At 48.0% G+C, this 17,798-nt stretch overlaps 1 protein-coding gene across 1 annotated transcript in view; it reads right to left on the bottom strand.

The window, feature by feature from the left end:
* The window catches only part of LOC140724338 (NACHT, LRR and PYD domains-containing protein 3-like), a 39,181-nt gene extending 24,200 nt beyond the window's left edge, over positions 1 to 14,981 (bottom strand). Inside the window, exons 1-6 of the mRNA XM_073038791.1 lie at positions 14,890 to 14,981; positions 12,484 to 12,987; positions 11,751 to 11,911; positions 7,490 to 7,661; positions 7,325 to 7,390; positions 4,033 to 5,770 (exon numbers count right to left, since the gene is read on the bottom strand). Of these exons, the coding sequence (XP_072894892.1) occupies positions 4,033 to 5,770; positions 7,325 to 7,390; positions 7,490 to 7,661; positions 11,751 to 11,911; positions 12,484 to 12,987; positions 14,890 to 14,899 (2,651 nt within the window). The 5' untranslated portion in view covers positions 14,900 to 14,981. The remainder of the gene's footprint in view (positions 1 to 4,032; positions 5,771 to 7,324; positions 7,391 to 7,489; positions 7,662 to 11,750; positions 11,912 to 12,483; positions 12,988 to 14,889) is intronic.
* Between the last annotated feature and the right edge of the window lie 2,817 nt (positions 14,982 to 17,798).

Raw genomic sequence — 17,798 nt, 5'->3', positions numbered from 1 at the left:
AAGTGCAGCAGGCAATGCAGAAGGCCAATGGAATGTTGGCCTTTATTACAAAGGGAATTGAGTGCAAGAGCAAGGAAATCCTCTTGCATTTGTACAGAGCCCTGGTGAGACCACACCTGTAGTATTGTGTACAGTTTTGGTCTCCAGGGTTAAGAGGAAGTGCAGCGTAGATTCACGAGGTTAATTCCTGGGATGTCTGGACTGTCTTACGCAGAGAGGTTAGAGAGACTGGGCTTGTACACACTGGAATTAAGGAGATTGAGAGGGGATCTGATTGAAACATATAAGATTATTAAGGGATTGGACAAGATAGAGGCAGGAAATATGTTCCAGATGCTGGGAGAGTCCAGTACCAGAGGGCATGGTTTGAGAATAAGGGGTTAGTCATTTAGGACAGAGTTAAGGAAAAACTTCTTCTCCCAGAGAGTTGTGGGGTTCTGGAATGCACTACCTCGGAAGGTAGTGGAGGCCAATTCTCTGGATGCTTTCAAGAAGGAGCGAGATAGGTATCTTATGGATAGGGGAATCAAGGGATATGGGGACAAGGCAGGAACCGGGTATTGATAGGAATTGATCAGCCATGATCTCAAAATGGCGGTGCAGGCTCAAAGGGCCGAATGGTCTACTTCTGCACCTATTGTCTATTGTCCCACAGGAGGAAGGGGGATGGGGAAGAGAGATCCCCAGGAGGAAGATGGATGGGGAAGAGAGATCCCTCAGGAGTAAGTGGGATGGGGAAGAAATTTCCGGCAGGGGGATGTGGATGGGGAAGAGTGATCCCACAGTAGGAAGCAGAATCAGGAAGAGAGATCCAACAGGAGGTAGGGGGATGGGAAAGAGAGATAGCACAGCAGGAAGGGGATCCGGAAGAGAATTCCCACAGAAGGAAGAGAGATCCCACAAGAGGAAGGAGAATGGGAAAGAGAGATCCCACTGGAGGTAGGGGGATGGGAAAGAGAGATCCTACAGGAGGAAGGTGAATGGGAAAGAGAGATCCCACAGGAGAAAGGGGGCTGGGGAAGAGTGATTCCACAGCAGGAAGGGGGATGTGTAAGAGAGATCCCACAGGAGGGAATGGATGGGGAAGAGAGATCCCACAGGAGGAAGGAGGATGGGGAAGAGAGATCCCACAGAAGGAAAGGGGATGGGGAAAAGCGATCCCACAGAAGGAAAGGGGATGGGGAAGAGAGATCCCACACGAGGAAGGCGGATGGGGAAGAGAGATCCCACAGGAGGAAGAGGATGGGAAAGAGATATCCCACAGGAGGAAGGGGGATTGGGAAAAGAGATCCCACTGAAGGAAGGAGAATGGGGAAGAGAGATCCGACGGTCGGAAGGGGGATGGGGAAAAGAGATCCCAAAGCAGGAAGGGGGACTGGGAAGACAGATCCCACAGCATGAAAGGGGATGGGGAAGAAACATCCCACAGGAGGGAGAGGAGATCCCACAGGAGTTGGGGGTAATGGGAGGAGAGATCCCACAGGAGGAAGGGGGATAGGAAAGAGAGATCCAACGGGAGTAAGGGGAATGGGAAGGAGAGATCCCACAGGAGGAAGGCGGATGGGGAAGTGAGATCCCAAAGGAGGAAGGGGGATGGGGAAGAGGTCCCACAGGAGGAAGACGATGGGGAAGAGAGATCACACAGCAGGAAGGAGAATGGGGAAGAGAGATCCCACAGGAGGAAGGGGCTGGGGAAGAGAGATCCCATGGAAGGAAGGGGGATGGGGAAGAGGTCCCATAGGAGGAAGGCAATGGGGAAGAGAGATCACACAGTAGGATGAGAATGGGGAAGAGAGATCCCACAGGGGGAGGAGGATGGGGAATCGACTTCCCAGAGGAGGAGGGGGATGGGGAAGAGTGATCCCAGAGGAGGAAGTGGATAGGGAAGAGAGATCCCGCATTCGGAAGTGGGATGGGGAAGAGAGATCCCACAGGCGGAAAGGGATGGGAAGAGAGATCCCACAGGACGAATGGGATGGGACAAAGAGATCCCACAGGAGGAAGGGGGATGGGAAAAAGAGATCCCGCAGGAGGAATTGGGATGGGGAAAAGAGATACCACAGTTGTAGGGGGATGGGGAAGAGAGATCCCAAGGGAGGAAGGAAAAACGGGAAGAGAGATCCCAAAGGAGGAACGTGGCTGGGCAAGAGAGATACCACAGGAGGATGGGGAATGGGGAAGAGAGATCCCACAGAAGGAAGGGGGTGGGGAAAAGAGATCCCAAAGGAGGAAGGGGGACTGGGAAGACAGAACCCACAGCAGGAAGGTTGATGGGGAAGAAACATCCCACAGGAGGGAGAGGATGAAGAAATGAGATCCCGCAGGAAGAAGTGGGATGGGGAGAAGAGATCCCACAGGAGTTGGGGGTAATGGGAGGAGAGATCCCACAAGAGGAAGGGGGATAGGATAGAGAGATCCAACGGGAGTAAGGGGAATGGGAAGGAGAGATCCCACGGGAGGAAGAGGGATGGGGATGAGAGATACAACAGGAGGAAGGGGGATGGGGAAGAGAGATCCCTCAGAAGTAAGTGAGATGGGGAAGAAATTTCCGGCAGGAGGATGTGGATGGGGAAGAGTGATCCCACAGTAGGAAGCAGAATCAGGAAGAGAGATCCAACAGGAGGTTGGGGGATGGGAAAGAGAAATACCACAGGAGGAAGGGGATCCGGAAGAGAATTCCTACAGAAGGAAGGGAGATGGGGAAGAGAGATCCCACAAGAGGAAGGAGAATGGGAAAGAGAGATCCCACAGGAGGAAGGGGGATGGGGAAAAGAGATCCCACAGGAGGAAGGGGATGGGGAAGAGAGATCCCACAGACGGATGGGGGATGGGTGAGAGAGATCCCACAAGAGCAAGGGGTTGGGGAGGAGAGTTCCCACAGGAGGAAGGGGGATGGGGAAGACAGATCCCACAGGAGGAAGGGGATGGGGAAGAGATCCCACAGGAGGAAGGGGGATGGGGAAGACAGATCCCACAGAAGGATGGGGGATGGGGAAGAGAGATCCTTCAGGAGGAAGGGGGATGGGGAAGAGAGATCCCAGAGGAGGAAGTGGATATAGAAGAGAGATCCCGCAGGAGGAAGCTGAATCAGGAAGAGAGATCGAACGGGAGGAAGGAGATCTGGAAAAGAAATCTTCATTGGGAAGCAGATGGGGAAGAGAGTTCCCACAGGAAGAAAGGAATGGGGAAGAGATATCCCACAGGAGGTAGGAGATCGCGAAAAGAGATCCCTCAGGAGGAAGGTGAATGAGGAAGAGCGATCCCACAGGAGGAAGGAGAAAGTGAAAAGAGATCCCTCAGGAGGAAGGTGAATGGGGAAGAGAGATCCCACAGGAGGAAGGAGAAAGTGAAAAGAGATCCCTCAGGAGGAAGGTGAATGGGGAAGAGAGATCCCACAGGAGGAAGGTGAATGGGGAAGAGAGATCCCACAGGAGGAAGCTGGATGTGGAAAAGTGATCCCGCAGTAGGAAATGGGATGGGGAAAAGAGTTGCCACAGTTATGGGGGGATTGGGAAGAGAGTTCCCACTGGTGGAAGGGGGATAGGAAAGAGAGATCCTGCAGGAGGAATTGGGATGGGGAAAAGAGATCCCACAGGCGGAAGGGGGTTGGGGAAGAAACATCCCACAGGAGGAAGGGGATGAGGAAATGAGATCCCGCAGGAAGAACTGGGATGGGGAGAAGAGATCCCCCAGGAGTTGGGGGTTTGGGGAAGAGAGATCCCACAGGCAGAAGAGTGATGGGAATGAGAGATCCCACAGGAAGGGGGATAGGGAAAGTGATCCGACAGCAGGGAGATCCCACAGCAGGAACGGGGGTGTGGAAGAGAAATCTGACAATAGGAAGGGTAATGGCTAAGAGAAATCCAACAGGAAAAAGGGGGATGGGGAAGAGTGATCGCACAGGATGAAGGGCGTGGCATTTGTCACAATTCATCTCAATCTGATTTACTGCAGTTTTACCCAAATCCCTTTTCATTGAAACAGCACAATGGAACAGTTTCACAGTTCTGAGTGAGAGATAAATCAAGTTACCTCAACTCCTGGCACTTGTGCAGCCCGGCTCCCAGCCGCTGGATTCCTTCACACTGAATGTTGCAGCTCTTCAGGTTGAGATGTTTTATTGTATCACAGAGTCCGATGGCATGAGACAGGACCGCGCAGTCAATAGGGGTCAGTGTCATTCCACTGAATGAAAGTGTTTTCAGAGATCCCAGTGCGGCCTGAGCCAGTCCACGATTCTGAGACTCAAACAGGTAGTGCAATGTGTTCAGGAGTCTCCTTCTACCAGCTTCACTCTCCATGTTTCCACTCTGGCGTTTAACCTCCTCCTTCACCCAGTCAATCACCCGGCAGGTTGTTTGATTAGGAAATGGACCCAGAAACTCCTCCAGGCCCCGAGCTGTCATTGGGTTGGAGAGACCAGCAACAAAACGGAGAAATACCTCAAATCGCCCATCTTTTGTCTTGTGGGCTTCAGTGAGGAATTTCAGGATATCCTCGGGATGTACAGTCAGGAATTGTGCGACTGCAGCTACAAACTCTTGGATGGTGAGGTGTGGGAATGTGTACACCACGCTCCGGGCAGAATCCTCTCTCTCCAAAAGCTCCATCAGGAACCCGGACAGGAACTGGGAAGGCTGTAGATTGAACTTGATCAAATCTCCGTCTGCAAACACAATCTTCTTCTCGGAAACTCCTCTGTAGGCCATCTGACCCACCCTGAGTAACACATCACGGGGTCTCTCAATCTCACGGCCGTGATTTTTCAGGATGTTGTAAATATAGTAGGAGTACAGTTGAGTGATGGTCTTGGGAACTCGCTGCAGGTCCCTGACTCTTTGTGTGAAGAAGGGGCCCAGTGTCAGAGCGAGGATCCAGCAGTAGGAGGGGTTGTAGCTCATGGTGTACAGGATCTCGTTCTCCTGCACGTGTTTGAAAACAGCAGCTGCCACCATCTGATCTTCAAAATGCTTAATGAAATATTCCTTCCGTTCCTCACCAACAAATCCCAGGATTTCAGCCCAGACACCGATCTTCGCTTTTTCCAATAAATGTAACGCAGTGGGGCGGGTGGTCACCAACACTGAACACCCTGGGAGCAGCTTGCCCTGGATTAAACTGTACACTATGTCAGACACTTCACACCACCACTCGGGATCTGAGCACTGGTGCTTGGGTTCTGTATCTCTCCGACTGTCCGCAAAATCGATTCTGTGCTTGAATTCATCCAAACCATCGAATATAAACAGCAATCCCTCTGGGTTCTTCCAGACCTCTCTCAGGATATTCCCAAAGTAAGGATACTGATCCAGAATCAGTTCCCTCAGGTTTATTCTGCAGTTAATAGAGTTTAAATCCCGGAATTTGAAACTGAAGACAAACTGGAACTGTTGGAATATTTTCCCCGCGGCCCAGTCATAAACAATCTTTTGTACCATTGTTGTTTTCCCGATTCCTGGCACTCCGGCTACTGCTGCAGAACTCCCAGATTTGGATTTACTCCGGGAAAAACTGCTGTGGAATAACTGAGCAGTCTGTATTTTTTCTAACGCTCCACGGAGATGTTTCTCTCTATAATCCTCGTGGTCTCTGCCTCTTGCCAGCAGCTCGTGTTCCACCAGTCTCCGATCTCGAAGAGTAGAAATGACCGTGAGCTTTGTGTATCGATCAATCAGCTGGAAAACCTTCACCTTCTCCCTCATCAGGATCGTGTTCACTCTCAGTGTTTCAGTTTGTGCCCGCAGAGTCTCCTTGTGTTTCTGTTGAACATCTTCATGGGAACAAAAACATATTCAAAATGTTAACTAGCTCAACTGACAAAGAACTTTATAACTACATTCCAATATTCAGTGTTTGAGATTACATGAATTAATTCAATGCTTCCATGGATATTAGGACAGAAAGTAAAATTCTGTTCACAGTCACTGGAACTAACAGCGATGATTGTCTCAGAAAAATGTCCAATCCTCATATTCTAACACTAATTACTGATGAAGGTGAACATTCCCCGATATCCTGTTGCAATCCTGACTGCACTCCAGTTACAACATTTCACTATATTTAAAGCATTGTTTGCATCATTAACAGACGATGTTATTGCTGACCTGGTGTGGAAATATGGAGAGCAGGACACTGTGCATTTTGGCAAAGCTACACACTGGGGAGTCACAGGTGTCCACTGCAAACACCAATGGTGTCAAAACAGGAACAGAACATGCGGGAAATGGAGGTTTCTTTACTCAGAGATGTTCCTGATTCGGAAGAGCGTCGGCATTTAGAGAAGGCAGGATAATGGGGTTGAGAGGAATTGCGGAGCAAATTCACTGAGCTGAATGGCTTAATTATCTTCCTAAGACTTATGGTTTTCGGGAGCATCTAGAGTATTGTGTTCACTTCTGCTTGTCCAGCACTGGGGATGATTGGAGAGGGTGCAGAACAGGTTCACCAGGATGTTGCTTGGATTCGGTGCCATGTGAGGTAAGTAGTGGTTTGAGAAACTTGGATTGTTTATTCTGGAGTTAGAATAGAGATCTGACAGATGTTTATAAGATTGAGAGATCAGATTTGGGGTAGAGAGCCTGTATTTTACTTTCAACTTGGGATTCATGGCTCATACCAGAGGGCATTTGGTTAAGGTGCAATGGAGTAAATTTAGTGTACATGTGGGCAGATTTTTCACAGCCTGGGTCGTGTTGGAGGCAACTATGTTATAGGTTCTTCAAGAGATACGTGAATGTGCAGGAAATGCGAGGATATGGTCAATAGCATAAGAGAGGATAACAAAGTGGTTTTTTTTGTTCTTTCCCAGATATATAAAGAGTAAAAAAAGTAGAGGGTTGATATCGAACCGCTGGAAAATGAAGTTGTAGATTTAGTAATGGGTGCAAAAGGAAATGTCAGACATACTCTGTGGAAGTCACTAGCAGAATTCCAAATTGTAAAGAGCATCAGCGGACAGAATTGAGTGCAGCTGCTATTACGAAGGAGAAGGTGCTTCGGAATCTGAAAGGTCTGAAGAGAGAAAGGTCACCTGGACTGGGTCATACAGTGTGTCAGGAGCCTGTCTGGGGTGTGTAGGGATTTCCAGAGTGTTAGGACCCGGAGTGGAGGGTTCAGAGACACAAGGACTGGATTAATACATCAACAGCTGGAACAGCTGGAAAAATACGCTTTACAATGTTCAGGCTGTAACGAGAGATGATCTGAATTGTAACCTGAAACCAGAGATCGGCGAATGATTGATGGTGGATTTTCATTCCCAGATTCTGCCAAGTCACAGTCTAACATTTGAGATGTGGTTTGAACTGAGCATTTCATCACTCACCTGTCAGTTCAGTGGGTAACTCAGACAACCCTTGTGCGATGTTTATGTATTCCTCTGGGTCAGGACCTGTTTAAATCAACAAAAGAGTTCATGAAAACAGAACTAAAATAATTACAACTATTTAGTTCAATGTGCCTTTGTGTTCAGTGCGTGTTTTTAACATACCGAGCTCCTGTATCTCCCTCAGTATCCTGTCCAACTTCGGTAACTCAGTCCTCCACATCACAAAGGATTCCCACATCGCCCTCCGGGCCCGGGAGCCTTTGCCCATCACCAAACTGAGGAAGAGTCTGGAACTCTCTGTCCGGTTTCCCTTCTCTGTCAGTTCAGTGACTTTCTATAAAAGCAAACAATTAATTTATTGTGGAGTAGATGGACAGACATGGCGAATCTCACAGATTAATATTCATCCTGGATTAATGAGCTGAGGTGAGTTTGACCGACGGTCCTGATAAGATGCAAAATTAATTTTAGACTGATTGCCTGTTCAACAGTCCAGATATGCAGCCCTTGCACTTATGTCATACAACGATATGACTATTACAGCACAGTAACACAGTCCGTGCCGAGTCCCACCTAACTGCACTCAGCCCATAACCCTCCATTCCCTTCCTGTCCATATACATATCCAGTTTTTAAAATGACAATATTGAACCTGCCTTTGCCACTTCTACTGTAAGCTCATTCCACACAGTTACCACTCTCTGAGTAAAGAAGTTCCCCCTCGTGTTACCCCTAAACTTTTGCACCCAACTCTCAACTCATGTCCTCTTGTTTGAATCTCGTCTACTCTAAATGGAAAAAACCCTATGCACGTCAACTCTATCTATCCCCTCATAATTTTAAATGCCTCTATCAAGTCCCCCCCCCCAAAGTTCAACGCTCTAAAGAATAAAGACTTAACTTGTTCAACCTTTCTCTGTACTTAGGTGCTGAGACCCAGTTAACATTCTAGTAAATCTCCTCTGTACTCTCTATATTTTGTTGACATCTTTCCTATATTTCAGTGGCCAGAACTGTACACAATACTCCAAATTTGACCTTACCAATGCCTTGAACAATTTATCTTTACTTCCCAACTCCTGTACTCAATGTTCTGATTTATGAAGGACAGCATACCAAAAGCTTTCTTCACCACCCTATCCACATGCGATTCCACCTTCAGTGAACTATGCACCATTATTAATAGTTCACTCTGTTATACTGCATTCCTCAATGCCCAACCATTTACCATGTATGTCCTATTTTGATTAGTCCTACCAAAATGTAGCACCTCACACTTATCAGCATTAAACTCCATCTGCTATCTTTCAGCCCACTCTTCTAACTGGCCTAAATCTCTCTGTAAGATTTGAAAACCTACTTCATTATCCACAACGCCACCTATCTTAGTGTCCTCTGCATACTTAGTAATCCAATGTACCACCCCATCATCCAGATCATTTATGTACATTACAAACAACACTGGACGCATTACAGATCCCTGAGGCACACCACCAGTCACCGGCCTCCATCCTGACAAACAGTTATCCACCAATACTCTCTGGGATCTCCCATCCAGCCACTGTTGAATCCATTTCACAACTTCAATATTAATACCTAACGATTGAACCTTCCTAACTAACCTACCGTGCGGAACCTTGTCAAAGGTCTGACTGAGGTCCGGTACACGGATAAATACAGCAGGTGTGAGAGGAGAAGGTGACTCTGAACCTGCAGTTCCCAGTGCTCCCCACCTGAACAGCTGAAACAGATCTACTGAAGACAAAGGTCTGACTGAGGTCCGGTACACTGATAAATACAGCAGGTGTGAGAGGAGAAGGTGACTCTGAACCTGCAGTTCCCAGTGCTCCCCACCTGAACAGCCGAAACAGATCTACTGAAGTCAAAGGTCTGACTGAGGTCCGGTACACTGATAAATACAGCAGGTGTGAGAGGAGAAGGTGTCTCGGAACCTGCGGTTCCCAGTGCTCCCCACCTGAACAGCCGAAACAGATCTACTGAAGTCAAAGGTCTGACTGAGGTCCGGTACACTGATAAATACAGCAGGTGTGAGAGGAGAAGGTGACTCTGAACCTGCAGTTCCCAGTGCTCCCCACCTGAACAGCTGAAACAGATCTACTGAAGACAAAGGTCTGACTGAGGTCCGGTACACTGATAAATACAGCAGGTGTGAGAGGAGAAGGTGACTCTGAACCTGCAGTTCCCAGTGCTCCCCACCTGAACAGCCGAAACAGATCTACTGAAGTCAAAGGTCTGACTGAGGTCCGGTACACTGATAAATACAGCAGGTGTGAGAGGAGAAGGTGTCTCGGAACCTGCGGTTCCCAGTGCTCCCCACCTGAACAGCCGAAACAGATCTACTGAAGTCAAAGGTCTGACTGAGGTCCGGTACACTGATAAATACAGCAGGTGTGAGAGGAGAAGGTGACTCTGAACCTGCAGTTCCCAGTGCTCCCCACCTGAACAGCCGAAACAGATCTACTGAAGTCAAAGGTCTGACTGAGGTCCGGTACACTGATAAATACAGCAGGTGTGAGAGGAGAAGGTGTCTCGGAACCTGCGGTTCCCAGTGCTCCCCACCTGAACAGCCGAAACAGATCTACTGAAGTCAAAGGTCTGACTGAGGTCCGGTACACTGATAAATACAGCAGGTGTGAGAGGAGAAGGTGACTCTGAACCTGCAGTTCCCAGTGCTCCCCACCTGAACAGCTGAAACAGATCTACTGAAGACAAAGGTCTGACTGAGGTCCGGTACACTGATAAATACAGCAGGTGTGAGAGGAGAAGGTGACTCTGAACCTGCAGTTCCCAGTGCTCCCCACCTGAACAGCCGAAACAGATCTACTGAAGTCAAAGGTCTGACTGAGGTCCGGTACACTGATAAATACAGCAGGTGTGAGAGGAGAAGGTGTCTCGGAACCTGCGGTTCCCAGTGCTCCCCACCTGAACAGCCGAAACAGATCTACTGAAGTCAAAGGTCTGACTGAGGTCCGGTACACTGATAAATACAGCAGGTGTGAGAGGAGAAGGTGACTCTGAACCTGCAGTTCCCAGTGCTCCCCACCTGAACAGCCGAAACAGATCTACTGAAGTCAAAGGTCTGACTGAGGTCCGGTACACTGATAAATACAGCAGGTGTGAGAGGAGAAGGTGACTCTGAACCTGCAGTTCCCAGTGCTCCCCACCTGAACAGCCGAAACAGATCTACTGAAGTCAAAGGTCTGACTGAGGTCCGGTACACTGATAAATACAGCAGGTGTGAGAGGAGAAGGTGACTCTGAACCTGCAGTTCCCAGTGCTCCCCACCTGAACAGCTGAAACAGATCTACTGAAGTCAAAGGTCTGACTGAGGTCCTTTACACTGATAAATACAGCAGGTGTGAGAGGAGAAGGTGACTCTGAACCTGCAGTTCCCAGTGCTCCCCACCTGAACAGCCGAAACAGATCTACTGAAGTCAAAGGTCTGACTGAGGTCCGGTACACTGATAAATACAGCAGGTGTGAGAGGAGAAGGTGACTCTGAACCTGCAGTTCCCAGTGCTCCCCACCTGAACAGTTGAAACAGATCTACTGAAGACAAAGGTCTGACTGAGGTCCGGTACACTGATAAATACAGCAGGTGTGAGAGGAGAAGGTGACTCTGAACCTGCAGTTCCCAGTGCTCCCCACCTGAACAGCTGAAACAGATCTACTGAAGTCAAAGGACTGACTGAGGTCCGGTACACTGATAAATACAGCAGGTGTGAGAGGAGAAGGTGACTCTGAACCTGCAGTTCCCAGTGCTCCCCACCTGAACAGCTGAAACAGATCTACTGAAGTCAAAGGTCTGACTGAGGTCCGGTACACTGATAAATACAGCAGGTGTGAGAGGAGAAGGTGACTCTGAACCTGCAGTTCCCAGTGCTCCCCACCTGAACAGCCGAAACAGATCTACTGAAGTCAAAGGTCTGACTGAGGTCCGGTACACTGATAAATACAGCAGGTGTGAGAGGAGAAGGTGACTCTGAACCTGCAGTTCCCAGTGCTCCCCACCTGAACAGTTGAAACAGATCTACTGAAGACAAAGGTCTGACTGAGGTCCGGTACACTGATAAATACAGCAGGTGTGAGAGGAGAAGGTGACTCTGAACCTGCAGTTCCCAGTGCTCCCCACCTGAACAGCTGAAACAGATCTACTGAAGACAAAGGTCTTACTGAGTTCCGGTACACTGATAAATACAGCAGGTGTGAGAGGAGAAGGTGACTCTGAACCTGCAGTTCCCAGTGCTCCCCACCTGAACAGCCGAATCAGATCTACTGAAGACAAGTCAGAGAGCAAAGTCTCCATTGCCATGTAGAACTCCTAGAACGTGCAGGAGATTAATATCGATCACTATTCCCTCTGATACCAGCAGTTCAGTGGCATTACACTGAATACACTCACCTCATTTTCTTCTCTACTGAAATGTCCCTCCTTTGTCAACATCCAACCGAGTCTTTCAACCATTTCTTCAATTGCATGTTTGAGTCTGTCCCTGTAGAACTTGGTCAGTTGGTACAGTCGATACTCGCCCCCCTCTGCCAGGAGGTCGGAGATTGTAAACTCTGGCTCGGCGAATATAAAATGAGAATGTAGTCACAAACTCAAATCTCGCTTGTCTCCACCGCTCTCACCCATCCCTAACAAACCAGTCATGTCTTGAACCTCAATGTTTACCTGCTTTCAGCTGGAAACACGTATTTTGCCCTAATCTCCAACACTGGCCTTAAAAAACCGACCCATCAATGCGCTGTGCTAGACGTTCCCAGAAGGAACCCATTCACCAGAAACCTGTCTCTCCCACCGTCCCACCCACTCACCGATTTCAGTTTAAAATGGGCAATAAATGTTGGGACTGTCGCTTCCCAGAGATACTCTCTCTATCCTGGCGAATACATTTCCCAGAACTCATATCCTGGTCATACTCTCTGATCCGGAGAGCTGCATTTCCTCCGATACACATCCTGGAAATCCTCAGAACAGGTAGGACATTTCCTGTAGTGCGGTAACCGGTGCCACACTACACCGACTGCACCACGCCCACTTTATCCCTCTCTGACCAACCCTCCAACAAGGAATCACATTTACCCACTTCCCACCTCATTCTGCGAACACATCACCCTCATGTTTCACTCACCCACTCCCTGTTGGGCACTTGACAATTCCGTGTTTAATGAGTTTCCGAGCTGACAGGCAGTCGCCTCACTTGTGCCGGTTCCAGGGTCCTGCTCAGAGTCTCTGACGTCACTGTCTCTGGGCTGACAGGCAGTCGCCTCACTTGTGCTGGGTCCAGGGTCCTGCTCAGTGTCTCTGACGTCACTGTCTCTGGGCTGACAGGCAGTCGCCTCACTTGTGCCGGTTCCAGGGTCCTGCTCAGTGTCTCTGACGTCACTGTCTCTGGGCTGACAGGCAGTCGCCTCACTTGTGCCGGTTCCAGGGTCCTGCTCAGTGTCTCTGACGTCACTGTCTCTGGGCTGAATTTGCTCCTCCTCCTCTGCGGCCGGACCGCATTCCATTGGGACATTGCTGTCAATCTGACCCTGCTTTGGAACCTTGCTTCCCGTGTCCCGATTATCTTCCCTCGATGAGCTACCTGGTAAAAACCTCTTGAGTACTTTCTGTAACCGATTTAATTTCCCACCTGCAGTAAATGATGAATTGGAGGTTTAGAGTGATTTATGCTCGAACAAGGATTCACAATGGGTGTCTGCAATGGGGCCGGGACTCCGGCTGACCGGATTTGGAGTGGGACTGTGCTGGTGAATGTGAACCACACATCCTGCCAGGTGACCATCACGGTAAGCCAGTGAGTGGACACATCGACTCCCAGAAAAAGAACTGGGTAGACACAGTAATACTGATATGCATTTGTTGAACACACCAATAACCAGCGGTTATTAATGGAACGGCATCAGCAGATACCGGGAATTATCACTGGGATTATCTCCCACAGACATAAATCTCCCTGGATCACAAACTGTCCAGTCACCTGTATCACTCACAGACAGGCCACTGGATTACTCGTAGTCCGATCTTCCAGATCAAACGTTCTCCGGTTGCTTTGTCACACACTGTCTTGTCCCCTGGGTCAAAGACTGACCTCTGCCTTGAGATGGACAACGTCCAGTCCCCTGGGTTACAAATTGAACATAACCTTGAAGCCCATGATGCCTGGTCCCCTGGGTCCCATCCCGTCTCCTGAATGATAAATGTCATGTAGCAACTATACAATTCATTGGCAAAGGGAGAGTCGTGCGTGCAGTTCCAGTAGCTAAACAAAATCTCACTGAGAGAGCTTTGCATTTGCTAAGGATGCAGTTGCTAACAATCTACAGGATGGATGTGACTCAGCTGGGAAGAGTGTCGGGGAGATTCACAAGTACGTTACCGGATGGGGTTGTTTGTTATCTGGTTCGGCTGGGACAGTTTGCCCCGGAACACTGGAGCTTGAAGGGTAAACTTGCACACGTAAAACAGAATCAGAATCAGGTTTATTATCACCGGCATGTGACGTGAAATTTGTTAACTTAGCAGCAGCAGTTCAATGCAATAGGTAATCTAGCAGTGAAAAATAATAATAAAATTTAAAAAAAATAAGTAAACAAGTAAACCACTTATGTATATTGAATAGATTTTTTTAAAATGTGCAAGAACAGAAAGACTGTATATTTTGAACAAAGTAAGGGAGTGTCCAAAGATTCAATGTCTACCAGGCTGTGGTGGCCAGTGCTATCATGTTTGCTGTTGTGTGCTGGGGCAGCAGGCTGATGATAGCAGATACCAACAGAATCAACAAACTCATTCGTAAGGCCAGTGATGTTGTAGGGGTGGAACTGGACTCTCTGACGGTGGTGTTTGAAAGGAGGATGCTGTCCAAGTTGCATGCCCTCTTGTACAATATCTCCCATCCACTCCACAATGTACTGGTTAGGCACAGGAGTACATTCAGCAAGAGACTCATTCCACCGAGATGCAACACTGAGCGTCATAGGAAGTCATTCCTGCCTGTTGCCATCAAACTTTACAACTCCTCCCTTGGAGTGTCAGACACCCTGAGCCAATAGGCGGGTCTAGGACTTATTTCCACTTGGCATGAGTAACTTATTATTATTTAATTATTTATGGTTTTATATTGCTATATTTCTACACTATCCGTGGTTGGTGCGGCTGTAACGAAATCCAATTTCCCTCGGGATCAATAAAGTATGTCCGTCTGTCTGTAGACTTTTACGTAACAAACAACACCGCTGTCACATTCCTGTTCGTGTTTCACTCTCAACCTGCTGATTCAGGGTCTCCGGCTCCTTTCACTCAGGTGAAGCTTTGCCTGGTGAGTGGAGTCATTCGACCATTACTGGTGTCAGGTCCCTTCGCTGGAACTGTTGGACCGATCGATTACACAAATCACTTTACCAGTGGGATCAATGACACTGCTTGATGAAACTTTTTCTCTGCCCTGTTAGCGCCTGTGTAAGCTTCTTCATCTGAACTATTGTGCACCAACAGGACAGAAGTTTAGTTATAAAGATCCAGGTGAACATACCTGTAGCCATTCTGATTCTGACTGACGGTTGTTTATTGTCGTCGTCTTGTTTACACTCTGACCCCGGTGCTGGACAGCTCCACCTGCTGGTAATGCCCTGAATTACACACAACAAGCAGACAGTGAGTCAGAGGATTACTTTGCAAATGTGACAGTACAGCCATTCTCTGTATTAGAGCTGCAGTTCGCATCAACTCCCAAACCATGTCTGTATGTCTGTCCAGTGATATCTAGAGCATTCTTCCGATAGAGGCACAGAGCAACAAACCACAGATACTAACCCTTCAGCCCATAGAGACAATGCTGACCACAGTGTACACTGAGATGGTCCTAATTTTCTAAGTTGGGCCCGTTTTCCTCCTGTCCTCTTCCTTCCATCTTCACATCCCAACTGCTTCTGGAATTATATAATTGTGTCTACCTCATCCACTTCCTCTGGCAGTTCCCGCCACATAATCACCAGCCTCTGCATGAAACCGTTGCTGCTCGGGTTGGTTTTGGAATCTATTTACCATCCTCTGCCCATTTAGATCCCCTATAAGCGACGATAATATTCACCGTGAGTACCATCTACTAACTTTCTGTCATCGGCGAAATTTATGGTCAAGCCTTGTGCACTTGCATTCTAATCATTGCTATCAAATAACGAATATCAAATGTCCTAACTTGTACCCTTGCGGTACACCACTAGTTACCCGCCTCCACTCTGAGGAGAAACCTTCATCCACCACTCTTTGCTTGCTAGCTTCAAGGCAACTTTTGAACCCAACTAGCTCTCTCTCTGTACCGCATGGGACGTTATCTTCCAGACCAAGCTGTCATGAGGCAGCTTGCCAATGTACAATACCCACTCCCCCACACTCATTGACAATCATCTTCAAAAATCTTAAAAAAGTATTGTTGAACACAACTTTCCATGCACAATGCCATGGTGACTCATGATCAGTCTTTGTAGAACTCTGTAGATATTCTGTGTGTGACTGGTACATATTGTGGAAAATTGTCTCCGGCACCTCACTTTTTTTGCTTATTTCGGGTTACCAGGCAAGGTTGTCCGCTTAGTCCATTATTATTTGATATTGCGCTGGAACCTTTGGCAATTGCTATTAGAGAATCACCTAACATTTTTGGCATTACTCACGGGATGGATATCCGTAAGTTATCTTAATATGCAGACAACTTGTTATTATACATTTCTGATCCTGAGAAATCCATTACTGCAGTTATATCATTGTTGGCTCAGTTTAGTAATTCTTCCGGGTATAAACTGAATTTTAAGAAGAGTGAATTGTTCCCCCTAAATAGGCAGGTTCCAATTTACAGAAATTTGCATTTTAAATTAGTTACTGTTTATTTTATATGCTTAGGGATTAAAATTACAAAAAAAAGGATTTATTTAAGGTTAATTTTTTACCCTTAATTGATCACATTAAATATTTGTTTACTAAATGTTCACCGTTGTCTTTATCATTGATAAGTCGGATTAATGGTATTAAGGTGATTTTTTCACCTATGTTCTTACATATATTTCAAGCGGTACCAATTTTTATTCCGAAATCTTTTTTTGACAATGTTCATTGAAAAATTTCTTCATATATATCCGGCAGAATAAAAATTCTAGTTTTGGTAAAAGACATTTACAGAAGTTAAAAAAAGGAAGGTGGATTGGCATTGCCAAATTTTAGATTTTATTGCTGGGCAATTAATATCCCATATTTGATATACTGGTCAGCGACAGTTCGCCTGTTCAAAGTCCGAGAGTCCGCACACATGCGTACCCTTCTCATCTTCTTCCGGGCCACTACTATTGGGGACGCATAGGGGCTTCGGGACTCAGTGATGATTCCAGTTTCTTTCAACTTGCACAAGTGTTGCTGCTCGTCTTCCACATCTGCTGGGGCCAGTCGCCGTGACCTCTCTCTGAACGGGGTGTCCTCAGTCACTCGGATGATATGGCGAGTGCTCTTGGAGCAACTCACATCAAATTCGCCAAGAGAAAAAACATCTTCCAGCTTCAACATCTTCTCCACCAGCCTGCGTTTCTGCTCCGGTGACACAGGATAATCCCCAAAGTTAAAGGCCTCAGCGGTCAGCTTTCCTCTGTTTTCCAATCCTTCCCCCTTAGTAGCCGTCACAGGGGCGCTAGACATTACCGTCACCGGGAACAAATGCGCCAGCAGGATCCCTCTCTTAAAGGTGATTTCTCCTGCCGTAGTGTTCCTGACACTCACGGCCATCCGCCTCGCAGGTACCACCGCTGGCCTCTGCACTTCGGGCCTCACCAGCACCCCCGCCGGAAATCGTGTCTCCCCCTCGAGATCTTCTTGGGCGCCAACTAACAGGGCTTCGACCGACGGCACTCCGGGGAATCTGGGGGTCCGCATCACTAGTGCCACCTCCCCTGGTCGTATCACTTTAGACCACCCTTGCGTACACCACACCGACACTCGTTTGCACTCAGGATCCAGCTCGAAACACCGCTTGAAACACTGGGTGTACCGAGAGGGTCTCCAGAAAGTTCTCCAGCGCCTTCTCCTTACCGGCTCCCAGGAGCCGTCGCACCAGAGGGGAGTTAGTCCCCACCAGAAGGGCAGAGCGACACCTCTTTCCGCCGGGTCCGGACAAACAAACACCAGCGTCTCAATGGCTTCAGACACTCACACATCACCCTCCGAAAATTCCAATCTCACTGACAGGAATACGGATTATCACCCTCACTCACATCCCAAATCTCCAGTGCCTCAAATGGGGTTACTGACAAGTGCTTTAGATATTTGTTGTAGAACGGTCGGTGCAATAACGTAACCTGACATCCTGTGTCGAGGATGGCTTTTGCGCAAACTCCCTCTATCGGTAGGCCCACGCTGGAACGGGGCCCCACCAGCCCAGCCGGAATAAAGGCTTGGGCT

Source organism: Hemitrygon akajei, unplaced genomic scaffold, assembly GCF_048418815.1.
Source record: "Hemitrygon akajei unplaced genomic scaffold, sHemAka1.3 Scf000189, whole genome shotgun sequence".
Classification (NCBI taxonomy): Eukaryota; Metazoa; Chordata; class Chondrichthyes; order Myliobatiformes; family Dasyatidae; genus Hemitrygon; species Hemitrygon akajei.
Note: the sequence above shows the minus strand (reverse complement) of the source record. Positions and strands in the feature narration are given on the sequence as shown.